Source organism: Eurypyga helias, unplaced genomic scaffold (genome assembly GCF_000690775.1).
Source record: "Eurypyga helias isolate BGI_N326 unplaced genomic scaffold, ASM69077v1 scaffold5117, whole genome shotgun sequence".
Lineage (NCBI taxonomy): Eukaryota > Metazoa > Chordata > Aves > Eurypygiformes > Eurypygidae > Eurypyga > Eurypyga helias.
In genome coordinates, this window is record NW_010262194.1 from 44782 (window position 1) to 72021 (window position 27240).

General features: G+C 39.0%; 1 protein-coding gene across 1 annotated transcript in view; it reads left to right on the plus strand.

Annotated features, from left to right (window-relative positions):
- The window catches only part of MCTP2 (multiple C2 domains, transmembrane 2), a gene marked incomplete at its 5' end in the record, with an annotated part of 83567 nt that overhangs the window by 42270 nt on the left and 14057 nt on the right, over positions 1-27240 (plus strand). Inside the window, 2 exons of the mRNA XM_010155606.1 lie at positions 20505-20627; positions 23461-23502. Coding sequence (XP_010153908.1) covers positions 20505-20627; positions 23461-23502 — 165 coding nt within the window. The remainder of the gene's footprint in view (positions 1-20504; positions 20628-23460; positions 23503-27240) is intronic.

The window sequence follows — 27240 nt, forward strand, 5'->3', positions numbered from 1 at the left end:
AGGGAGGTGAGGTGAAAAGCAAAATTTTGCATTTGTTGATTGCACAAAGGGTTTGGTGAAAATTGTGTGACACAGATTCTGTAAGAAACATCCTGGGTCAGAGAAAAGAGTGACGTGTAGGTTTGTTTGCTGGATTCTTTACGGTGTATGTTTCATTGTTCTGGTGTGAAAAATGGGCACACATGTTTGTGCCTGCCTGGGAATATCAGGAGTATTCCCACATGTGGAAAACGCTGCCTGTTGAGTTAATAGCCTTCATATACCAGGAGAGGTTTTAAAAGACTCTGTGTGTTCTCCTCCATCAATTCAGGATTTGAGGGGATTTGTAGATTTCTGAGACCAAAAACTTATCAGGCATTCTACTCTGATTATTTAATTTTGGTGTTGCTATCTCTGTATTGACCCAATATTTTCTGTTCTGACTGAAACATGCCTCTGAGGGCTTTATTTTGAAGACACTCAGAGATGTATCTTAGTATATCCCTCTGTGGTTCTGTTCCTGTGCCTGATGCTCTTCATGTCCTACCCTGGACAATTTGCTCTCAGTTTCCAGGGTGAATGTTGTGTTTTTAACCTGGTGCTCATCATTCCCTCCTCTTGTCCCACCTTTCTCCATTGAAGACATCACTTCCACACTGTGTTACTGGTGTCCAAAAAGCTGGAGCTGCATAGTGAAATGTGCCAAGGGATATATGTGCTTGCAAGTCATATTGTGTGTCTGCGTGATTACAAACTCTTTCCTTTTCCTACTCATGCCTGTGAGTACTTGTGTTCTTACCTTTCTGATGTACTTTCAAGCCAAATTCCCAGTCCTTCCTTGTACATGCAAACACTCCCTGCCTGCCCTGCTTCCCCTTCTTCACTGGTCATGGAAGTTAAGTCCATAATAACTGAATCATTCTTACTGTACAATATGTATTTTAAAAATATTTTAAAAGTTAATTTTAGTCGCAGAATGATTTTCATGAGGAATTATGCATCATTGCACATTGTGCTTGTGATTTTATACGACATAATTACACCTTCTATTGACAGTTTTCTCTGCATTAATGGTAATTATGTCATTTAATGAAATTACAGTAATTGCATTAAAAAAAGCTATAATCTGGTGCAAATTAAAAGGATATATTGACTGGAATTTTTACTACCATATTTTTTTTAAAGTTGGCATGATAGTTTCAAGAGACATTGACGGGATCAGGCAAACGATGGGAAACCAGCCGCCGTAGCACCTCCGGTGTGACAGGCAGTGCTCGCTGCTGATTTGCTTCAGGGTCCCTGCACACTCACCCGTGCCAGCGTACTTCATTTTTACTGGCAGCATGTCCCACTGTATCAGGTTTAGGCTTCTTGCTAATCAAGGCTGCTGCCAGGGTGGGCACAGGTGGGAGCTATTTTTCAGGCTCAGGCCTAGCTGGCAGCCTGGGCCAGCCAGCCAAGGAATGCAGCATGTACAAGCACTGTTTGTTTATTTTGCAGTGACATTGCAGTGTGTCTGATAATTATTTTATGATGGGTTAGTACAGGGAGGAAAGGCAGGAATGTGTGGTGATGCAACGTAATGTGTTTGAAATGTGGAGTTTCTGGTCAAACCACAGCTCTTCAATGGTGGGCAGCTGGGAAAATGAGAGGTGTGGGATCCTTTGGGGGCAGTTTGGGCTTCCCAAAAAGCCAGTGGATGCAAAAGCAGGGAAGCATGGATGTGGACGTGAGTGTGTAGATGCCCAGCAGAGCTGCTGGGGGTTGTGGACAAACCCAAACTTAAGCTTTTGAGCTCCTTGCTGCAGAGGTGAGACTTTAGCACCCTTCTCCACTTAACATCTCCAAAGCTTTGTAAATCCAGAGAGAATCGGAGGATGCCTCGGGTTTTTTGCTGCTGGACTCTTGGGCTGTGGGAACTGGAAGCCTGAGGAGTCACCGGGCATGCTGGGTGAGGCTACACGTACATGCCTATTTGCTTCCATCTGTCTGATCTGGGATAGCAGCAGAGAGATGGTTGAGACTCTGCAGCCCATGACCTGGGCATCTTTGCAGAGTGTGCCATTTAACATGCTGCTACTTCAGCCTGGGACACGGGAGCTGGATCTGAGCCCAGTTAAACTTATCTCATGGAGGAGACAGCGACCTTCTTATTAGAAATGAGCAATTTTTAATCCCTGTTGAGCTGGGCTGCATTTGTCCTGATGACCTACAGGCAAAAGGCCATTAGCTTGTTGACAGCATCTTCTAAAATTGCTAATTGCATATCAGAGGAAAATGTTCTTTTCCCTCAGGAAAAATGTTTCTTAACTCAAAATCTAAGCCTTCTGGAGTTTACTGGGGGTAAACCTTTCGTTCTGCATGTGGACAAGTGTCTCCTGCATGTTGCGGTTAGATTTTTCCCAGGCAAAACACAAAATGTTCCAGTCCTGTTCGTTCTGAGCATAATTCAACCCTAGACATGATGACAATATATGGGTAAAACAGCCAGTTTAACTCATGCAGTGTTTTGCAACACAGTGATTTCTTTTTCTTTTTTTTTTCTTTGGTGGGAGGGAAGTAATAGATCAATAAAGGGAAATTCTTGGGATAAAAGTTTTATAGGGAACATAAGGAATCTGTGGAGAAGGAAGACCAGGAACAGCTGTGAAATCCAAATAACTTAGGATAGAGACTGAGTCACCAAACATCTCCTGGACCTCTGGCCAACCAAGCAGAGGATAGAGGATAATTTTCACAGAAGCTTTGCTTTTGATTTAGCAATAGATGATAATAATTCACATTGCTATAGGGTAGTGAAGCAAGATGTGCTCTCCCATGAGCTTCCCTAAAATCTTTATTTTCCCCATGAATTGTCCACTAATTTTGAATGAGCAGTTCCCTGATACAAAGCACAAACCACCCTACCACAACTACATGTGTAGCTGATGAGAAGGGTATAGTCTTTTTTTCTCCCTTTTTAAAATTCTCATAGCTGAAGATGAAATATAAATCATTGTTCCCAAACTAGTCGGGAACAGCATTAAAATAATGGTAGATTAAAATATCTCCACATTAAAAAGCTAAATAAAATTAATAGATGTAATCCTAAAGAGAGAAGAATGAGTATTCTTCAAATACTGAATAGGGAACTTGGAAAATGAAAAAGCTTTAAAAAAAAAAAAGTATTAATGCAAAAGAGATGGTCTTCTGCTTTACTGTAGAACTTTTGCTAAGGGTTTTTCTCAGCCCGGTTCCAGCTTGTGTTTTGCTACAGTTTTAAAGAAGCAGTCGGCAAAAGGACGCATGCAGTTCCTATTTAAATAGAGGAGCTGTAAAATAACGTTCCAGTACAAAAATTTGTTCTTAAGGCTAGAGCTAGTGCCGGAGTAGCAGTGAAAGGCAGGGTTTCAGGAATTTGACCTAGTAAGTAATTCTTCGGAGCCCCTAACATTTCCTCCCCACTTTCCCTCTGTAAATCCCTGGCAAAGGCACATCTTTAAAATTGTCTTGAACTCGAGTAAAAAGGCTGGATCAGAGGTATGTTTTTATTTCAAGCTATTATATCCCAGTAAAAGCCTTTTCCTAAAGACAGAGGAAACGTTTACATCCCGGCTTCCTCCACGCTGCTCGTGGCAGTGCCTGTGAAAATTCACCGTTTGCGCAGGCAAAGCCGTTAGGAGCACGTTACCTGACACATGCAAGCAACTGCTCAGATGAGAAACAGGCTTCTCTACGCAATTAAAGGGGATGATTTTACCCTTCTCCCAGCAATTCCTACATTTCCAGTATTATTCTGTGGCTGAGGGGAATACGATTTAAGCTTGAGATCCCAGGCTTTGCTTTGCTGCAGCAGTTAAAATTCCTGGAATAGCAACAGTGATATTGATGATGCTGAGAGACACACAGCAAAGTAAACACATGTTATTTCCAGCTCTTTCGAAAATGCAAGAACAAACAAGGACAAAGTTAATAGGGAAATAACCACTCAGAAGCTTGACAACACGATAAACAAGATTTAAAAAGCGAAGTTTGAAGCTTTGGAGTCAGGGTGAGGTGGACCTGTGAGGAGACTGGTACAAATATACTTTTTAACTTTAAATAGGATAGATGATCTTATGTCTCCAGCTCAGGGGTTCCCAGGATTTGCTTTTTACCAGTGATTTTTTCCAAAATAAAAATAAAGCTATATTTTGCAGCTGAGGAGTAATACTCATGTCCTCTGGGCCTTCTTGACAAGGCATTTTACCGAATATAGACAGACCTTTGCTTTTGGGGTTGGGGAGCTTCCTCTTAAATTAAGTCTGTGCCGTGGTCCTATTTTTATGGAATACTACTGCTTTCTGTGCTGTGTGCTCAGAACTTGCATGTAGCACATAGGAATGATTTTCTCAGCCCTGGTATGACACCCAAATCCCTGCCTCTCACTCTATAATTGCGTTATATTGATTTTAGTTGATGATAAAGCCTTTTAATATGTTGGTTGTGTGTGTTAAACTTCATAGTCAAAGCATTCGGGTAAAAGCCCAGTTCTGCCGGAGGACAAGTCTCTGTACATCTGGGCAGCAGGGATGTGTATGCAGGCATCCAGTAAGGAACTAAGGCAAGGAGAAAGAAATTCAGCTTTGTTACAGTAGATAGATGTCTCGCTAGAAGGTGTCTGCGTTGATACATGCATCTATCCAGCTGTCTGTCTCCAGAACTGAATGAGAAATACGTATGTTTCATCTGTTTAGCTATCTAATGACAGCTCATAAAGCCAAGCCCAAACGTGCAAACATTTTCTCTAAAAAAAAAAAAAAAAAACCCTAATGAAAAAGGGCTCTTTATAACGAAAACCTGGACTAAACGCATCTGCACACAGTTCTGCCTGGCTTTCTGCTCGAGTTGTGACCTGTCAGAGAACTCTGCTCACCGCTTGCGTTTCCAGCTAATTTGATATCTTCTTTTTTTTTTTTTTTCCGTGGCTGAAGCCTTGTCATTTGTTTCGAAGCTGTCATTTTTATTAGTCTCCCTGGCTGATCTTTTTGGGCTCTCGTCAGGTGGTGTATGTTCTCTATTGTCTGCCTCGGTCTTGGCAAGCTGTAGGGCCTTTTATTGCCATATGACGTGGGCGTGCTTGCAGCAGTAGCCTGTAATTATACCCACCACAGGTGACAGTTACAAGAGAGCTTTGGTAATAATTTTAGCTGCCTGATCTGATGTTTATGAAGAGCGAACCCTCTTTGTGGTCTGGCTGGAGTTTGCTATATTGTTTTGTACTTTAGCTGTTTGATTTACGAAGCCCCGCCCCTCCCCTCCCTTTTTTTTTTAATTCCCTAATATATAACGTCTGGTGTCTTTTGAAGTTCTGAAGTTTTGTAACTGATTATTGTTGATCTTATGCAGTTTTGTACATTTTCTCTGTATTTGTGCGTATCTTGTATTTATTTTGCTTTGTCTGGCCAGGTAAAACAGTACTCTTGCCTGTTGCTGGTTTTATTGGTATATTTAACATTGCTGAACTCCACTTTCTAACCCCACGTTAGCAGACATGCTGTGTTCTCCTAGTTGAGCCACTAATCACAGATTAGCATTCAATTATGATTTCTCTGTCTTTGACTATTTGACTAACTGCTTTATAAAAGATCAAATTCACTATCTGTGAAGGCAGCACTGGTTCCTTTATTCTTGATGGAACTGCAACACTTGCATATGCCAAAGGTGGATTTAGCTCATGATTCTTACTGGTACGTTACCAATCTACACCCCAGCACTAGGAATTTGCTACAAAAAATGTGGGGAAGTCTGAAGTGCACGTGGCCTGAAACTGGCTTTTTTCTCTTTTGGTGTCTTTGCAGTTTTAGATTCTTTAGAGGAACTTCAGAGAATGCTCAAGACATTTCATCTGAAGTTCCTCTAATTTGTAATTCTTACTGATTGACTGGTAGGTTGCAAAACAAGAGGAATTTATTTGTCACCATTTGCTAGCTTCTCTCGTCCTATAGAGATGATATTCCATATCAGGCTCTAGACACTTAATTTCCCTATTTGTTGGTTGCCTTTCCTGGAAGCTCACTTTATTTATAGATTAAAAATTACATAAACAAAGATATAATTAGTATTCTAAGTTTAACAAATGCTGTGTCTGTGCGAGACTCATTAAACAGGAGTGTGAGGGAAAAGCTACTTATCCACCACTCTTGGAAATACCAGAATTTGAGAAGCTTATGTGTAAAATTCCCAAAGTTTGGCATGAATTTGCACTGTGCAGGGTGTTTGGGAAAAGGTATGCAGCTCGGCCCAATCAAAAAAAAAAGATAGGATACACATGTTATCTATTATGACAAGGGTATGTATTAGGAAGTGAAATTGTAATTAAAAGTAAAAATTCTTTTCCTTTCTTAGTGTGTTCCCCAGTATCCCAGGTGTATTGATTTTCTTTCAGTCAGGATCTGCTCGGTTTTGTCTCATTATTCACATTACTTTGACCTGGCACCTCTTAGAAAGTCCTTTTAAAGCATTTAGTTTTACAGGAGGATTGTAGACATATTGACTGTTACCACCCTGTCACTGGTGGGGCAACACTGTCAGTATTTTTTGGGTTATTGAAATAGTTTTTTTAAAAATTTTTTTAGAAAGGCAAATCCTTTATTTTTAACACAGATATAAGGTTAGAACAATTCTTTCCCTTGAAACATACAGGCAGTTTTTATTCCTCTGAAATGAGGGAATAAGTAGAGACGTGTAGGTGGCTTATATCGCTGTACTTCTGTTAACTTCAGCAAACAAACCTATATTATTTAACATCAATTAAAAATCTCCATCCTCATTTTGGGACAAATTCCGTGTGAATAGGAGTAGTAGGTTTTCTGAAGAGGAAGAAATGCCTGTAGGTGGCGATGGATCCTCATGAATGAGCCAGCTCTGGCACTCAGGCTTTTGTCAGATTTTTCTGGCAGGTTTTCTTCCTCTTGCTTGAACTATTTTATTTTTAATTTAATTCACCCGTTCTCTCAGCGCTAATCTAACGCTAGTTGCAGAAATCTTGACAACTGGAAGAAATTTCCTATTTGAAGGTAATGCAACATTTTGGTTTTATGTTGGAGGCAGATGCACCTTGAGGGGTTTCTCTTAAAGCATTCTGTTTCTTGTGGGGCTTTTTCAAATTTTGCTTTTTTTTTTTTTTAATAAGAAAGCATTGGATCCTTTACAAGATCTGAAATAAAAGGGGATCAGTACACAAGCTAGAGAGCAAATACATTTTTTTAAAAAAGCTTGTTCTCTTTTAGATTTAGCAACTACAATGTGCTTTGACTTAGAGGTTAGTCTTAATCAGCCAGGAAGTTCTCAGGTTGTTTAAGGATAGCAATAAAATGAAAAATACTCTAAATCAGAATATGTCTCTTTCACTTTTTTTAGCATTCATTGGAAAATAAAGGTTGAGCAATGGGATAACTACAAAAGCTCAGGAATCAGATTTAAAAAAAATCTGTACTTATTAATAAATTTGAATACTGCCACAGTAAAGCATTACACTGGTACCAGTAGCACAAGAGTTTTGATCACTCCTCTTGCCCCCTCATGAAAATTAAATCCATTGATCTTAATTGGGATATCCACACTGCAGTCAAGCTTAGCTTGCTTTCAGGTGTGTTTTTGTTTTAAAGGCAGCGCTGTGATTTTGAGACATATTAATATATATGTGAAACATGTGGTGGTTTGTCCTAGTCTAATATGCTGATTTACTTTAGCCTTAACATTGCCCATGTAAAATCAGCGTGTTTACTGAAGGATGAGTTGTCATAGGTGAGCAAAAGTCCCCACTGAAACAGCCTTTATTTACTCTACTAGCTCAGGTTCATAACTTCCTACTTGCTTTTTGGTAGAAGTCGCTGTCTTCTGTACTTTCCTTCAGCTTTCATCTTTTAATGGAAGAGAGGAGCTGCACAGCTCTGTATCAAAGCCAATTGTCAACTTTCATTAGATGTATTCTATTGTTTGTTCGGATTAGAAATAACTGCATTACACTTTGACTTTGAAGGCTTGTTTGTTTTTAAATGTACTGGGTATATGTGACCTTTTTGTCATTTGTGATGCACTTGGCTTGACAAATTTGAGATACCCATTTACACAGCAGCAAAAACTATTTGTAATGCAGGTACTTCACAAAGGGCACTTTTTGCAGGTCTGCAAAAAGTAAAGCAAAATCCTGCAGCTAATACAAAGCATTAGATTCATATAAAGTATTGTTAGCTAGCACTGTGACTCAAATACATTGCATGGGGGGGAGACAACCCCCTGCTTAGGGAGACTGCAGCACCCGTCTTTTTAGTATGGGTGGGGGTGTGTGGAATCCAGTTAGCTGTTTTTAAAACCCGTTGCATTGTCCGTATGAGAACAGTTCAGATGTGGCCTTTGTCGAAACATGATGGCAAGGAAGCCTAATTCCATTAAAAAAATTCACTAGGCGAATTTTCTTAAAATGTTTAGAATATTAGATGGGCAATGCATAATTGATACAGTGATATTAGCTTTTTTTTTTAACTCAACATGGCCATCAGGAATTAGATGATGACTTGTTCTAGCAGTTAGAAAACTTCCCCAGATACTTCTGTGCACACGTTTGGGAAAATTATTTGCAATGATATATTTCAATTTCCTTAATAAACTAGACCTGTCTTCCTAATTCCCTTTCCCTCAAGTCCCTCCACAGGGGTTAAGAAATGAAGTATTTTGAAATTATTATCGGATAACTGTTTCTATGAATAAAAAAACTAATCTATGCTTTTTTAAAAAATAGATTTATATTCCAAAGCTGGGAAATAAACAGTGGCGGTGGAAAGGAAATATGACATTAATAAAAATGAAGACATTTTGCAGAGCTGTTCTGGATTGTTTTAATTTTTTTTTTTTTACCGAGAAGTAGTACTTCTGTGACAGCATGCATTGCAGTGGCTTGCCTGTTTTCTATTTTGAAAGTTGTATGAACGCTGGCAGAGATAGTGGCCCTTTAGTGCCCAATGAATACTGTCTTACACAGCGATACCTATAGTAACACATACAGAGTGACTATGAGATCAAATGCTCTGGTTAAAAAGCCTTAGGGAAGCATTATGTGTCTGAGGTCTGATCTATTGTCTGGGAGGTCGGAGAGTGTTAATGCACTCTGCAAAGATTAGACTCCCCCTCTAATTGCTCCAACACTTCCTTAAAGGATTTTAACAGTCAGGAAAGGTGATGCTCCTTGTCAGTTTTTGTCTTCTGACAGCCGTTGAAGTTTATCTGTCTTTCCATGGAGACCACTAGATCACACAAACCAGGCAACGTCAAAAGCATGAACCCTGAATTAGGACCGAGAGCAACGAATGCCAGTATTTATACCTTTGTTATTTCACATTCTAAATACTTTAAGGGTTGGGGTCGGGATTGCTCTTCCACGCCATCCTCTTTGGTGATGGGAACTCCCAAAGTCCCATGAAAAGTTAAACTCACCAAGTTTGACGAATAGTCCCCCATTTAATTCTGAAGTGGATCACACTATTGTCTGCCTCCCTTGGAGCATGGCTGGTGCTTCCTGCATCTCCGTGGTACCGAGTCGGTGTGCGTAACAGCCGCTGCTGTGGTATGTAGTCCTGCTTAGTTATCAAAGTGCTGTGCCACGTCCGAGCTGCTGTGAGGCTCTTTGCTACTTACCTAAAAACTGTCCTTTCCCTCACTAAGTCTGATAAGGATCCGATTTCCCTTGATTCATAGAGCCTGAATCATGTATTAAAAAACCCAACTCAAATCTGGTAAAGCTCATGCGGGAAAGTATTTCCGCTGGTTAACCAGCATTTCCACACTGACAAGTACCTGACCCCATCACTGGTTTTACAAAGCAGAATAGAAACTGGTCCAGTGGGTCAGAACCACTTAAAAGAACCAGATGGTTATTGTGCAGTCCTGCTATTTGAAAACCAGTTTGAAGCCCCCAAATAGTTTTGTTACTGGTTTAGAGGACAACACTATTGTAAGTGCTTATTTTGCAAAGGGCATTTCTTTTGCTTGGAAAAGTACTTTAAGAGCAAGGAATGAAAAAAGGTGAATGTTACTGAGAAAGGAGAAGCACAGCTCAACCCCCAGAGAATTTGGTAGATTTAATATTTCTGCAACAAGGTCTCCTCACGTGCACAGTAGGGTAACGCTGTTGTAACAAGAGTGGAATTTGAGCCATCTTTTTAAAAATGTCCGTTCCTGTTTCACAGACAGATGTGTCCTGTTTCCCTGCAGCTCACACAACGCGCCAGGTCCTGCCAAAGAGAGCCATGCTGTAGTTATTTTTCCTGGTGGATCAGAAGCTTTTTAATTTGAGATAGTGTCTGTGTGTTTGCTAGTCTTGCAGCATCTAAATGTGTTGGTCTATATAATCCATTTCACACAAATAAATGTGTAAATATGACCTATATAAATATACATATATTTGGTGCCTCTTTCCTAAACTCTGAGCAGATGACTAATACAGCTGTTCAAAGGAGAAAAGGATTTTTTTTCTCCCCTTTTTTTTCTTGTTTAAAAAAAAAAAAGCCCTCTTGGCTCTGAATCGGAAATTGAGGAGCAGAATTCATCAAGTGTATTCTGATCGTTCTCGCATGGGTAGTTCCTCCTTCCCTTCCTGCATAGCATGTTCCTTTGCACTGTTGCTATATTACATGAAATGTTTCATCTGTATATAAAAATTAAAAATTCAAACAAAAATCTGGCCCACATGAAGAACAGGCCCTTTGGGCATATGGTTCATTATGCATATTCGTTTAATTACTAAAACACTTGGGATGTCTCTACTGCCCTTGCTTTCAACTTGTAAAGTTGGATCTGTTCTGCAGCACAGAATATGTTGAACAGGCATGTGTCATAAAGGAGTTCAGTTTTCTCCTACTTAAAACTCTATATAATGTTCTTGGCTGGATTGTTAGAATTTACTGAATATTAGTTCAATCCACTGCATCAAAACAGCAGTTCGGGATCTCTGTTCCCTTAACACCTTCTCTAACCCCAAAAAGGCAACTTTTCCAGTGGTTGGTTCGGAGATGGGTTTAGTATCGCAGTAACCTGAGACTAAGGATTTAGATTTCAGGCACATTCCCACAAAGCACCTGAAGTTGCACGTTGAAGCTGTATAACTTTTATTAGCTAAGAAGGGATTGCTGTGATAGTGTGACTTTAATTGATTTTCAGGGCAAACAGGTGGTGATGGTTTAGGCATCCCCTAGTCTCCTGCCATTCCTAATTTGGAGCTGCACATATAATAGCTTTATTAAAATAAACAATCTTCTGGCTTTAGTTTTACCTTGAACAGCTGCCTGAAACTGCAAGAGTCTTGCAACTTGGATTTTTTTTTTTTTTAGATTGTTCTGCATTTTGGAAAGCAAGATGCTATAGATCTGCCAGTGGAAAATCTCTGTTACACAGTCATGCTGTCACTTGGGGTTTTTTTGTGTCACTGCTGTTGTTGCTAGCTTACAATAGTAACTTATTTAGGGTATAATTACAGTGATTCCCCCAGTCATCCTTATTAATTTGTTCTGTAATGCAGCAATTTTGCCATGCTACTGAAGTTGTTTGTGTGCTGTAATCACTGTTCTTGGTGTCCGGTGTGTGTATCAGGTGTGAGGAGGGCTGGGGTTCAACTACAATTTTTGCTTTCCTCTTGACTGTGGGAAATGGATCTCAGGTAGGTGAAGGGACCTTCAGGGCTGTGGTGGAGAATCCCATGTACAGCATAAGCAAAGAGAATAATCTTAAATGCTCTGCCTTAAAAAAATGTTGTCTTCCTGCTTTATATGTGCTTTATAGGTGTTTTTTAGATTTATGATCTGGGTTTACTGGGATGGTTTTTATTTTTAATTTTTTTTTTCCCACTCCTTCTGCTCTGTTTCAGCCTGGAAATATTTCTTTAGGACTAGAGCTTTTGGAAAAGAGGGCACCAGACAGTTTTGCAGCATTAGTGTGAACAAACATCTATTTCTCATTTATGTGGGTTTACTGCAACCTGATTATTTTTTCTTTTTTTTTTTTTTTTTATGCCATAGCTGGAGACTGCCAGGGAAGTAACCTTATGCACAATTCTCTTGCTACTGAACACTGAATTAAGTCTAATTAAACATACTTGCTTTAAGAGCATGCTTTCCTTTACTCATTCAGCTCTAATATACACTATGAACGTGAAGGAGGAAGTCATTAAAGTAGTTTAAACATACGGTTTATGCCTCCCATTTGCTACCAATTGTAGCCCAGTGTTGATATCCCGAAGTTAAAGAACACTTCCACCAAATACTCTTTCCACTCGCCATACGATTACGTCACCATCTGACCCTCACTGCTAATGTTCCTCACAGTGTTAACAAATATGTCTCCAAAGTAAGTGGACATTTATCAGCTCAGCTAATGATAAATTTTTTCATGACCCTTTTAAGGTGTTCACCTTAACCAGAATAAATAAAATTAACCTACATTTTTGCCTCCTTTAAAATAGCACAGATATTTTTTTCTGACACTTTTTGGAAGAATTATTTACTATATGATCAAGCTTTTAACTTGCATAATGCCTGTCTTCCCTGCAAATAGATCATATCTTTCTGTATTAGAGTAGTTCCACTACTGTGAACCTGATGATAAACAAACCAAAACATTAGAGATATACAAACATTTAATTTAGCTACAATATAAAACAATTTTTTTTTTTTGCATGCCACCCCCCTTTGTTTTAGGATCTTCCCCCAATGCCTTTGTCTGTGATAGTTACCCATTTAGAAATAACATGCAGATTTATTCCCCTGACCCACTCCCAGCAGATTACCCTAAAAGATAGAAAACTGTTGTAATATTTTTTCCCTGTTTTTTCAATTTTAAGCTTTATTGCTTGAGGGTCTTAACTGTATTTTACTTGGCACAGGAAATGTAAAATATGTTAGATAAAAACATGAGGGAAAAATTAGACCAGTCAGCATGCTAGCACACAGCTATTTCTTCAGTGTCTGCAGCCTAAAAGGATTTGAAATCTTCTACTCTAAAACTGTTGTACGTACATAAATATAGAAACCAAAACTTGTGGTGTTGTAGTTGATTTTGTTCCAGTTAACCTCTTTTGGGGTTGGGGATAAAGAGAAAGTAGCAGTCACAAGAGAACTGTAATAGTGACACCCTGTTAGACTTGAGGTGAGCTGCTAGGCTTTGGGGTCTGAATGTATGGGTCTCAAAGGACAAAGATGACACCCCCAGACACACACCCTTTTGTGCTGAAAATTATCATCCACACTGACCTATTTGACAGATAACCTTCCAATAGCTGGAATGCAATATATAAATCTTAACTTACATATAAACTTAACAGGTGATAAGTTCAGTGAAATAAATTTGAACCAAGTGGCTCTTCCCTGACCCCTCATTAAAGAAAGATCTCTAAGGATCTTGTTTTTAATTTCCTAGGCTGGCAAATCTCATTAATGTAACCAAAATAATCAAAGGGAAAAAACTCTCACTTTTTAATTAGTTTGATTGTATTTTTTTAATCTCTTTCCGATTCCAGGCATTGTTATGAATAAAGAATAAATCCATTGAACATATTAATGACAACAGTAATTCAGGATCAGAGTGTAGGCGTTTTGTGTTTGCAGTCTTAAGCGTAGCATCCCAGCCTTCCCCGATGAAGATACCAAGGGCAATGTCCCAAGAGGACAGCAGAGAACAGATTGTAATATTGTCAACTCTTCTGATTTTGCTGCGACTTTTGCAGGATAACATGCTTTTCCTTAAAGCGCCGTTTCTTAGAGTCCTGTGATTGCACATGAATCACAGCTTTCATTTAAAACACAAATGAGTTCCTACTTCCTAGCAGCAGCAAGGAAAATGAGATCCCCCTGAAGAGTCTAAAGCAGACAGTGATAAAAAAGGCCCTAACACATATCGACTTAAACAGTATGAGATTTTTCATATGTTCTTCAGGGATTTTTTTTTTTTGGTTGGTTTATGTCTTATTCTATTAAGAGTGGGGGACATTTTTTTTCTTTTCAAATGTTCAAACCAGTGTTAAAATTGTGACCCTGATGAGTACAGTTCCTATCCTCCTGCCTCTTCCTCTGAAGCCTTTATTCTATCACTTCTGTTCCTTATTGCATCTTCACACCATCAATTGTCAAGCACGAGTCGAGCGTCGGGTTTTTTTCAACCTCATCCTGGGCCACTTTCTCAGCAAGCTGTAGCTGGGACGAGCAGGGATGGGACATGTGGGTATGGTAGCAGGACGTGGCTTTGCAGCTGTGCCATTTCGCCTATGAAAACAACTGAGGTGGGCAAACGTGGCCACGTTGTTTCTGTTACCCAAAGCATCTTCAGGGAAAAAAAAAAAATCAGGTAGATCTTTGTAATATGAAGTTACACAAACATATTCTTTATTCCTACTCCTCAGTTCTGTGCAGTGACTTGCATGTAAAACAAGTTGAGTTGCTTTATGGCACGACTTGAGGTTTTGGTTTCACTTTGGGGTGTTTACATGGATTTTTTTGTGTGTCTGTGTTTTTAGATTCCATTTATGTTTGTGCTTGAACAGAGAGCCTGTGTAGAAGATCTAACCTTTTTGGCCTGTACTACATCCTTAAAAAATTAGTAAGTTGTATGCTGATGTGTGGAGCAATGCAGAGATTAAATATTTATGCCACATTACAAATTAAGATCTCTGTTCCTTCAGGTCATTTTTGATTTTGGTCATCGCCGTAGAATACAGCGCACATTTCATACCCCCACTGAGATGCTCTGTGTTCTTTTGCTGGGGACACAAAAAGCAAATTGAATCTAAAGTAAATAGGTTTCTTCTGACAGTGCTGGTTTATTTAAGTATCATTTCTCTTCCTGCCACGCTCTTCGTTATTGCATCACAATGAGGGAGCAGCTTTGCTCATAACCACCCCCTCCTTGAGCTCCAGCTTGTTGGCTATGAAGTGGTGTAAGAGAGCTCTCAGCTGGCTGTGGCATGGTGAGAGAGCATCATACGGGTGTGGGAAGGAGACTATTGGTAAAAGCAATTCTGGAATGCATCTTTGGAAGAGGATCTGTTATTAACAAAAGGAAAATAAAATTTTTGGGAGATGGACTTTAGTGGGAAATACATGCTACATGACTGCCTTAACCTTTACTTCCATGCCCTGCGGTGGGGCTATATTAGACTGATTTCCCTAATTGTTACTGGCTTCTGTTTTTTTAAAAATGTCGTAAGTCCGATGCGCAAGCCAGCCCAAGAGCGCAAACCTCGCTACTGCGCTCACATCAGGCTGAGCCCACGCCGTGTACCCTGATTTCTGCTAACGTGGGCTCAACACCACTGTGTTCATGCATCCATATGGACCGTATCTGGAAGAGGTACCTCTGTATATACAGATACACATACGCATACATGTCCCGCTCTGCGTGAGTGTGTACATTCTCTACTCTTTTACTCTCCCCTTGCAAGTATCTGTCAGAAATAATTTGTTGTTACAGATACATATACGCATACGTGTCCTGCTCTGCGTGTGTACATTCTCTACTCTTTTACTCTCCCCTTGCAAGTATCTGTCAGAAATAATTTGTTGTTGACAGGCTTATTGCCTTGAAGGGATTCAAATGCCCTTTTGGGGAGCCAGTATCTTATTGGCTAATACCCTGTATCTTGTTTGGGGCAGAAGGACTGAAAGCTTAAAAAAAAAAAAAATGCTAGAGAATTTGTCCCTAAATACTTAGCTTCAAAAATTTCTCCTCTTTTGCAGAGTCCATTTGTGCGCACATGGCAACTTGAGGCTGTAGAACTCAGATAAGTTACAAACAGGCAATTCTTTTCCCCAGTAAATAAAGAGGAGCACATCTTTGTGTCTGAAATCAAAATCAGTGTTTTGCTACAGTTCAAAACATAACTTGGACAGTCTCCGCAGCGTCAGCTCAAGCTGTTCTCTTGACTTCGTGGATTGCACAGTGTTTATAAATGGCAAGGAAACTTTTGACTAATCTGTTAGTAGTTTGGGGTTCAGTTAAATTGTGTGTGGTTTTTAAACTTGGAGTTTCAAATAATATTTTTTCACAGCTCCACTGATGAGGCATTTCATTAGCATTGGAGCCTACACTGGCTGAGAAAATAACCTTTTACCATAGGTTGCTTGCATGCATTTAATCTCCTTTCACTTTTATTTTTTCCATCTGATGGAATGTATCCCTCTCCTTCTCTCATCACTCTTGTTTTCCAAGAATTATTCTGTCTCACAGCACAGCATCTTTTACTTCCCCACAATGACTTACCAAGTCAAAAAAGGGCCTTTTTTTTTTAGAGTTAAAAACATTATAATTACTGTGTAGAAAAATTACACAGAAAATCCTATCTAATGCTAGCTTTCTAAGCCTCTTAAAACTGTTCTATCCCATGACTGTGGGTTTGCTGGTGACAAATGTTTTATGGGCATACTTTAGTAGACACCCGTCTAAAATCTGTTCTTAATAGTCAGATCCTAAATTGGAACCAGAGGGGTAGAAAAACCAGATTTGAAACGTGTTTCTAAGGGTTTGTTTTTACTTTCAGTTGAGACTGCCTTCTCTCATCTTTTGTACTGCTGTCAAAAGGGCCACTCTCATGGTTGTTCAAACTCCACGCTTCTTGACAGGAACAGTTGGACCCCTCTTCAATGATTTTCAGATGAAACAGCTTCCAAACCTCCAGAGCATTAACTCGTAGTTATTAGGCCCTTTGAAATAGCAACACATTAATCAGCTGAAATCAAGTGGTCCTTTCTCCAAGGCTGTGATATTGCTGTTCTCTTCTAGGTAGAAATCTAGTCTAAATATTAGTTTCAAGAGCTCTTCTTTTTTTTTTTTCCCCTCTAGATACATCTATCCCATCTCTGTTTCTATTTTGATCATTGTTTTATGGTGCTGTGAATTAAATTGCTCAGGCTTTTATACTCTGAGATTGCATTGAAAGAAGTAACGCAGAAAGCTAGCTTCCACTTGTTTGACTTACATTTTAGAAATTGGATACTGTCCTTTTAACTTCTCTCATGCACAGCCTGAAGCCCAGCAGAAAAGGTGTCAATGATGTCATGGATTATGTCTGGCAGAACCTGGTGTAATGATGATGTGAAACATTGAAGAAAGTATGGTTTGTTAAAACCGGATCATTTGAAACGGGGGCTTGGATTCTGTCCCTGACTTGTGTGATATTGAGCAACTGATCTGAACCTGTTAATGATTTCCCTTACCAGTTTATGTATTAGGCAAAAGACAGACTATGGACTACAAAGAATGGGGAAGATATTGTTCCTCACAATAGCTGTTGTATAAATCAGTGGCTGAATCGTTCTTGAGTTTGGGCAAAAGGTATTTCTAAGAAAATAATTTAGGGAAGATAATGCCAGAGCTTCTCCCAGGCATAAGGAGAAAATAAAAACATGCAGGATTAAGAACCTTGTAATTTGGGGGGCATCTATATCACAGGGCTGCTGATGCTGTAGTCAGTGTCAGGAAGCTGCATGAGAGTTGATAAAATATTACATGAGCTTATTCAGGAACTTCTTTGAAAGCTGATGCTGCAGAACTACTCAAAAGGCTGTTAAAATGCAGAAATATTTCTATTCGCTTTATAAACAACCTCTGAACTTTTATTATGTACTGTATGTTCCCAGCAATCATTTCCCATACCTCCGAGGCTAAATAATTTCTGAATAGCTAAATCAATTTGTCTTGTGTCTGTGTTGTGTCACAGTAATGAAAGTTCTTTCTACTGCGGCGGTGATGGTAAAGCAACTCTTCTTAAGGAGATGTGGGAGCTCTATCAAAGCATCGCTGTCTGAGTTATAACTCGTCAACTGATTAACCAGTCAGCCTTAGCAAGGAAGCGACAGCATGCCTCAGCTATCAGTTGAGACTACACTGAGATTTTGTAATTAGGTTTTAAGTTGTATTTAAGGTCTGAAACTTAATAATACACAGAATGTACTGTTGGATCTAAAATCACCAAGGTCTAGATTTTGTATCTTGCCTAAATGACCTGTGATTGCAAGGTTGTATTATACTTGCAACTGAGCAGAGTGATGTTCATATAGGATGGTGACAGATGCGCTAAAATTGGTTCAAGTCCTGCAATTGAATGAATGAAGAGAGGTTCTACAAGAGCTTCATTGACTCTTGTAGGACTTTGCCTAGCTGACTGCTGGTGGAGTCTTTTTGCTGCCTTGAGAAGACTGAGATTGCTAATACCCCAGGGAGATGATGTAAATGCAACACCCTCCAACAGGCTGAAGCAAATGTTTTGAGTTCATACCTGGCAATATCAATTTCCAAGAAGGAGTGTACATAAGGATCAGATGTGTATTTATATGTGTGTGTCTATTTTTATCTGTCTATACATACCTGAGAGAGATATTTGTATAGATATGCACAGTAACAGGTCCTGTAGAGTGACATTTGAGGTAGGACAAGAGCTGGTATCACCTTCAATTTGTCTTACAAAGCAAGGAAACATTCATCCAAGGGAGTTGGAATAGCTTCAGAGGAACTTGTTCAGGTTAGACTTTTTCCTTTATGGAAGACTTTTAAACCAGGAATATCACAATTCATGAAGTCTTTATTAAATAAAGCCATGCAAGACTGCTGTAAGAGAGATAAAGAACTATGCCTTCTTGGCCTGTATTCTTGTGTTTTTGTTGCCTTGCTTACATAGCAAGTGTGGCTGTTGGAATCATTGTCACTTCTAATTTTTCAGTATGTTGAAAAGCAGGATCAAAAAAAAAAAAAAGCCAAAACCAAAGCCTCTTCTACACTTCTATATTGCAAATCAATAGTATGGGGATATATTGTCTGGATGTCAACCCATTTTATAAATGAATAGATCTCAAAGATTGTTTTACTGGCCCACAAATGCCAAGAACAGGATGACAGTCTAATTCCTTGCATAGTAACAGCTAACATAAAATCAGGTTCACTCTAGAAAATGCAACTGCTACTTGAGCAAGGTTACATATGCAGTCGTCATTTCTTGGTTTATGTTTGGCCCCTGGTAGATATTAACTGGCCATTTGTCTGATGTCACACAAGTCTCTTTGTTTAAAAGTTACAGCAGCTGCTGTTTTGTAGAGGTATAAATTCTCACCCCACTGAATGCAGTGGGAAGTGCTTCTTTGGTACAGTGTGGTTAGACTTTCATGTCCATAACACAACATACGTTGCCATAAATATCCCATTCTGCAAGTGCCAGCCTTGCCTTTATATCTAGTGTCTGCCGGGCTAAGGATGAAGAGAGCTGGAGATTTAGCTTTCTGATCACCTGTAGAGTTTCCCTTTGTTGCAGGGTGAGATACATTAACTGGATCTGCCTCATTTTCACCTACCTGTATTATTCTAAAAACGTGGGGGTGGGTTGGTTGGTTTGTTTGTTTGGGGTTTGTTTCTGATCATTACCAGGTTCCTTTGGGGGAAGAAAAATCAGATAAATGTGTTTGTGCCTTGTCTTTAAAGGAGATCGTTTAAAATAGCTTCAAGTTACTACCAGCATTAGGCACTTCTTCTGGAAACACTATGTTTGAGTAGAAAAGGAAATAGGATCACAACATGCACTTTATGGAAGTTCTGGTTTTAGTTTATTAACTTTGCATTGCCAACCCCTCCAAGTTTGGAGTCCGCTCAGGTATTGTTGGTACTTGTAAGATAGGATTGCATTTTGGCTTCGTATCTTTTTCTTTTTTTCTTTTTTTAATCCTAAAAACTTTTTAAATCCCCATCCTATTACATGTTTTGCTGATCCAGGTTGCAGACCAGAACTTTAAAATTTGGCTTCTGGTTTTACTACTAGTGGATTTTGTCAGATACCACTCCAAATGCACAAACTCATACCGTTTCTGGGCAGAGAGAATCCAGGCAACCAGGGAAATCAGAATATGCTGTACTAAAAAATCGCCAGGGTATGGGAATGGAGATTAGGTTTACTGGAGCTCTTTGCGAAATAATGCATCACAGGCAACTAGAGCTTTGCCTCCTGGAAGGTGATGGTCCTTTCTCTGTGCTGCTATGCCAAGAATACAGGTGGCTTAATGGTAAAGATGCATTTGCAGATGATCCCCTGTGGCGTGATGGGGCAGCTGGATGGCTCCTGTTGCACAAGAGGAAGAAACTCTCCTCTAGCCTGTGAAAGACCCCCTGGCAATTAGGGTTTGTTGAAGTGGATCAGGTTTACCACTGTAAGTGGGTCTGTTATGCACTAGCATAAAGGACAAAGGGCTTTCAGGCTTGAGGGGGTCCCGGGAGGGTGTGAATAAAGCCTTTGGGCTAACCTTATGTTCATGGCCTTGTACTTCACAGAAACGGGGAAGGAGAAGCTAACAAATGGCAGCCTAATGGATTCAAACAGAATAGAAAGCGAGCACGTTTTGTGAGCAGGTTTTCTTTGCCAAAATAATAATATGAATGAGGTTAACAGAGATTCAAGGATGAATGTACATAAGGATGATGACTGAAAGGCCTTCTTATATGTCTTTCTCTTTAAACACGTGTCCCTTCTGCTGCTTTATATTGCCCAGGTATTTGTGGTCACCGTCTGGAGCGTGGAACTGTACATGGTGCCCCTGGCTCTGCTGGTGCTCTTTGCATACAACTTCTCCCTCGTCACGACAGGGAAGGTCAACAACACTCAAGATGCCCAGGCAAGTAAAGTAGCAGTAACATTTCTGGCAGTCCCAGCTAGAATTTGCCCTTGAGCAGAATGTCATGCATTTTAATGGTATTAAGCTAGTTGTATAGCTAAACAACATTTTTATTTCAAAGTTACTGAAAAGAAACCTCAACCCTCTCAATTTTCATGATTCAATTCAAGCACTAAACCATTCAGAGTAATAGGAGAAGAGGATGAGAGTGTGTAGGAAGGGGTTTTCACTTACTAAATAGCTACAAATGTTTTTAAGTTGAACTAAGAAAGACTTACAAAGCGACAAGTTCCTAAAACCCATGCTTCTACTGCTCTTACGCTTTGAATCATACTGATGATTCATGATTCACAGAAGAGGAAAGTCAGTAGAAGCCAAAAGAGAAGTTAGTCGTTTTTAAACCTTGTCCTGTGATCTGACACTTTAAGAAACCCTTATTCTTCCTCCCCACCCCCCACTTGTAAATGACGAATGCTTTTTTCCCCCAGAAATTTAGCCTCCAGTTTTTTGACTTGATCTGGGAGGAAAAAAAAGATTTAAATAGAAAAATAATTACAACATGTGTGGGAAAGTGCTACTGTTGGGGTATGAAATGCTGTTTGATGTTGACACTGTCTTTAGTTGCATAACAATGGTAATTACAGAAATGAGAGTAAATTCATGGATGTCAGTAATATTCTCTTTATAAATGTGTAACAACTACAGTAATGAAATGCAAGCCAAATTATAGCTCCTTTTAATTTTGATAAATGTTGATTGACATTTGTACCTTTACCCAAATGAATCATGTGGTTTTGATACAAAGAAATAATATCCTGGAATTAAAAATATCGATAGTTGATATATTAGTTTTATTGAGAATTGTTGCTTCTAGTTCAGTTTTCATCCATTCCCAAGTGGAAACTTTGTTAGAACATAGGGAAAGTTAGGTTATCCAGACTATGGCACAGGCTTGAAGACGAATGGTGAAAGAAATTAGTTTCTCTGATTTCAGCCAAGTCCAGAATAATGTAAAAAAATATTGTGTGTCTTCAGTGACTACTTTATTTCATCAAGAAAATGAGAACTTCCCATGTGGGAGAATTCTAGGCAAACAGGTGGTTTTCGTTTTGTTTTTAATACAAAAGGCGATAGAAAATAATAACAACTTTACCCAGGAAAAAGTACACAGAGAATACCTTCCAGCACCCATCACTCATCCTATGCTGAGTTTGCTGCATGTTAGAGTGAGGAGAGTCTCTCATAAGTCAGCAAAGTTGAGCAGTACCTCCTTCAGGTGGATGCTACAAAAAGGCCATATCTGAAAATACAGGTTAATTGTAGTAATACTGAAGAAAGGCCCTTCAGAAAGTTGGCCCTTTTCCTGTCACGCACATCCTGCAAGCAGTGCGATGCCTTGAAATTCAGGGGTGCGTTTTGCAAAAGCAAAGTTACACATCTGCCTAAGTGCTTTGCAGGATTGAGATCATATGGAACAAGTAGTCAAAGTGCCTTTAATATTACCTGATTTCTTTTTTATGCGTGCCTGTGATTCTTACCATCTGTAGGTCAAAAATAGACAATCAGGTGCTACTTCTGGTCACATCTGCCCTGCAGATGAGAATGTTTTCTTCAAAATACTGATGTTTTTCACACAGGTGGTTTTTTTTTGTTTGTTTGCTTCTAACCTTGTTGGCTGCATGTTCTCTGCCTTTGGTTTTTGTGTGCCAGCATGCCCATGTCATGTATATAGAGGAATGTGAGCAACAGTCTTTGCAAAAGTGGACCTCAAATTCTCTCTGATTTCTGTTCTATAAAATGAGGGTGACAGTATTAACCTTGTATGCGTGATCCAGTTGCCAGGAGGCTGAATTTGTGAATATTGGGAAAATTGTTTGATTTACAGATGGGAGCTTCTATAGAAATGTAAATCATGATCAGTATTAATTCAGCTGCTCAGGGTATTTCAGAGAGCCAAAGAGTAAATATGGGTATCTGAGCTCTAAGTACCTTCTGCATACTAGATACAACTGCTTTTCTGGGAGAGAAAAAAACTAAAGCAAAAAAAAAATCAACAACCTACTCCCCGAAACTTCCAAATTCAAGACATCTTCTATTGTAATTCTTCACATTCTTTGCCTGTTTGCTGTATTTAAACTTGTAGTACACCAATTCAAATGTACCTATTAAATAACCAAGAAAAACTTAGAGGACCCTGGTAAAGGCTCAGCTTATTAAATACCTGAATTGAAAGCCAAGTGCTCCTAATTTCAAGGCTTAGCCAAGTCTTTTGTTTTCTCCCCTACCTGTCAGCATAGAAGTTAAAGAGAGGAAATAATGCTTCATAGAAATCTGACTGTGATTCGTGAGATTATGTTCATACTAATGTATTTTCTCAAGTCTAATGTTTCAGTAATGGCCCTAAAGGGAGGGAGCAGTCATTGTAGCAGTGAGGATGGAACAAGTTGAGTATAGAGTCCTCAGCCTTGACATACTGGCTGGTGCATTTGTCAAACTAAGAAGAAAGCTGTTTACAGACAGTAAAAGTTGGCAATGAATTTGAAAGCCTGTTGCCTTCAAACTACTGGACACAGCCACTAATGCTTTATTTAGACTTAAAATTTGTATAGGGCATCGCATGCTTTGTTCAGGATATCACAAAAAAAATGAAAGTCGTCCTTGGATACAAAACATTATTTCTGAAAGGTGAAAGTGGTGGGTTCCTTTGATTTGCAATAGAAGTGGGAGAAAACTGTGTAATGAAATGTTGTGGGAGTATCATAAGCTTTTTGAACATTGCCTGTCACTGAAAAATAAGTGTAATGTTTTGTAATATGGACATCTGCTTTTGCAGGAGCTCATGGGCTTGGATGATGATGAGGATGAAGATGATAAGGTAAGGATATCTCACAATTATGTTAGCTGGAATCAGAAGGAACGTGGGAGAGCACAAACCCACTGTCTTGTGTCCACGAGATCTTCACGTATTATCTGTATTAACTAGGAAAACAATTGTTACCAGTTTGATGATTGACAAATATGACATTATGAAAAGATTGATTTGTATAACGTGCAACAGTCGTGTTACCTACATGAGATATCTGAAAATTGAGTCTGAGCAGTCCCCAGTTTGTGCTTGGAATCATATCAGACACATGTTCATGTATGTGCACTTACAGGTATGTGCGTGGGTGGGCGAGGTGCAGAGACATGCATGAGTATGTAAAAACCCACATCACTTCCCTGTCAAGTGTTGGATGACATTCTGTACTAATGGCTTTCCCCAAGTGATTTCATATTTCCATTTCTGCAGGCCAGAATTGGTGTGATTTGTGAACGACTGGTTAGAATTTTCCCAACATTTCTTTCAGAGCTTGAGAAAAATATGGTTTTAGTTCATCGGCTGAAATGTAGAAAGAATTGGAATTGGCAAGGCCTGTTTCTTATTTTATTGGAGTGTATTTATTCATTCTTCTCACTATGAAAAATTCATTGGTTTTTTTTTCAAGTTTATCAAACCACAGTGACAAATGATAAAAGGATTAGAGGGCATAACATATGAAGAGAGATTAAGAGAACTTAATGTATACAGCTTGAAAAAACATAAGTAAGTGAAGGAGGATCTGATAATCTATAAATACTTTAAAGCTAAAAGGTGAGGAATTATTTAACGAGCAACAGCATGCAAAGAAACATTAGCTGTTAGGAAGAAAACGTTCACAGGGTGATGTGAAACTTTCAAATTGCATACTAAGTTAATAAGACTCTTCTTGAATACTTTGTTTTAAGAGTGGTACAGTGAAAATGTTGATCATTGGGAAGTAAATCAATACCAGACTTGGCAAGTGCACTTTAACTCTTCTGAGTCACAGACACTAGAACTGAAGCTCAGCTGACTAATTGATAGGAATAGTTATTTAAATGTAACCTGCTCCTCTGTGGTGCTTATATTTTAATGAGCAACCAGAAATACATCAAAGTTATAAAGTGAACTTTAGACAATCTAGTTGAATTACAGGTTTCTTGCGACACAATAATTGTTTAAATGTTCTCATTTATAATTCACTCTTTGCACCATAAAATTGGTCAACTAAATAGACCAGTATCTGGAACTCATCAAAAGTTGCTAAATGAAAGTTGCATCTTTTTGAAGGGAATACTGTGTATCTTTACAAGTCAATAAATTCTATTTTGTGGGTACCCAAAGCTAGACATCCATGAATGTTGACCTTACTTCTTATTTATGTGATACCTAAAGGTGTAACTTATTTGCTGGAACCAATCCCATTTACTTTCTTCTTTAATATTCTTCTTTTTCATTTGCAAGTGCTGAGGTGGGGGGAAAAAAAAAAGCCAAAATGTATTAAATAGGTATTTAATCCTCTGTTTCCTGTGCTGTGCAACAGATTCATTGCTGCAAAGCCAAAAGGTTCTAGGTTACATTTACTGTAGATTTAAGTTCAGTGTTTGGTTCTCTATAAATACATCCGGGTCACTTAAATATGGATCTCTTAATTTTGCATTTTTGCCCCCCTCCCCCAGCCCTGCTAAACAACTTCACTGTAATTCTCTTTTTTGATTTCTTTTAACTAAATATGCAGGTATGGGAAAACTCCCGAGTTTTCAAAGATGAGCTGTTGATTATTTAACTACCATTTGGTAAACAGCATTGTCCCCATCTCCTGTTTCATGCACAGTGTCTTTTAGAAATAGAGAGCTGGTACAACTGGCTAAATCTACTCACAACACACACATCCAGCAGGCTTTCTCATCAAGATAACACTTTGTATCCCAACAATACAGCAATAATAATTCATAACTTGTATTTATTGATATACTGGTGTTGTGGGTCTATGGGATTCTGATGCAGAATTACCAGGAGAGAGAATTGCCAGCCACTACACGTGTCCCGTGTCAAGCACTGTGCGGCATTGCCTTAATGTCTTCATCCTGTCTTGAGTATATCCCCTTTGCAACAGTGATGGACCATGCTTGCACTCTGCCTTGCATCTTTGAGCACTCTAGGTTATTCTAAGCGACTTCTCCAAGTCTGAGGGTGGCCAATGCTCTCTAGGGAGTGTAAGAAAAATGTAATTTTATGACATTATCTCATGGCAATGTTGACGTTTAAACAGACAACTATACTTTAAAAAGAAGTCTGTGTATTTTTTTTTCCTCCCTAATACAAGAGCTCCTAATGTTGAAATCTGCTAGTTGGCTTGTGGTATACGAGGTCACTGTTTCTGTTTCCTATCATCATGCTCTATCAAAATAGTCACACACATAGCCTTTCTGGGTTCTGCTGCATGTTAGACATAACAGAGCATGCTTCTGGGAATTGTAACACACCCTCTAAGAGATGAACTGTTTACAAATTATAAATACACAGACCCTTAGTTCAAAAACCCAAGAGCAGATTAACTCCCTCCACCTAAACCATCTGTCTTAAATGACAGGGCTTAATTGCCAACTCCCCCTTTTTTTCCACCCCTTTCCCCTCTCCAAATACCAGTGTGGAGAACTGTAAAAGATAAGAGTGCTCTGTCCCTTTGGCACAGGCTGTTTGGTGAGTGAATGCCTTCTCAGATTCTTGCCATCTCGGACACAGAGTTCAGACTGCATCGTGCCAGCTCTGGGGTCTGTCAGGCTGTCTGAATAAGGGGTGTTTTAAAGTTACATCACTGAAACAACTTTCACCCGCCACTAGAAATGTATGGGCAAATTACATGCAGCTCAATGTAAGTTATCTGATTGTTGACCATTTATATTTATTTAAATTGTTGGGGTTTTTTTCCTTTCCTTTTTGACAATGACTGTAGAGCTTCAAGAGCAGACAGTTACCCTGTTGAACGAGTGTATTCTAGCACCTGACTGGAAAGAGTCTTTGAGTCTTCTCATGTTCTTCAGTTGTCTGGATAAAAGTTTGCATCTCTGCCAAAAGAGACAAAACTATAATTACTACTATTTCCAGGTCTAGTGATTGATTCAAAAGAAAATCAGAGACAAAACTAAATCAACAACAATTCCTTGGGTGGGTTTTGGTTTTTTTGTTTGTTTGTTTTGCTTTGTTTGGGCTTTTTTGGAGGATTTCTATCCATTGGTGAGCCAATGTAGCCTTGTTTGGCTAGTGGAATGTAACTGGGAAGGATCTGAAGACACTACGGCTTTAAGCCAAGTTATTTGGCAACTTCCAAGAAATGTTTAGTATCTCATGTATTGGAAAAAAGAATTGGGAAAAAAATACCCAAATAAGAAAAATCCAGTGTTTCTAATGTGGGAAATTCTCTGTCAAAAATAGGTACCAAAAATATACAAAGTTTTATGATCGCAGTTCAAAAGGACTCCAGCCGAACAAATTCAAGTCAAATTGATCCAGTAGCAAGCAGCTGACATTTTCCATTTGAGTTAGATTCAGCATGTGGAAACCTTCCGTATGGATCTTATTTGTACGGGTGGATTACGATGAAAATTGCATTAATTTTCTCCACAGTAAAGGTCAGTAATTGAAACATGAACCAAGAGTCTATTGTGTAAGATGCTATATCCCCATACTTAGGAAAGGTCATTCAAGACAATATCATCTCATTGTTTTCTTCCCTGGAAGTATAAATAATTTAATTAGTTTTGCTTTTTC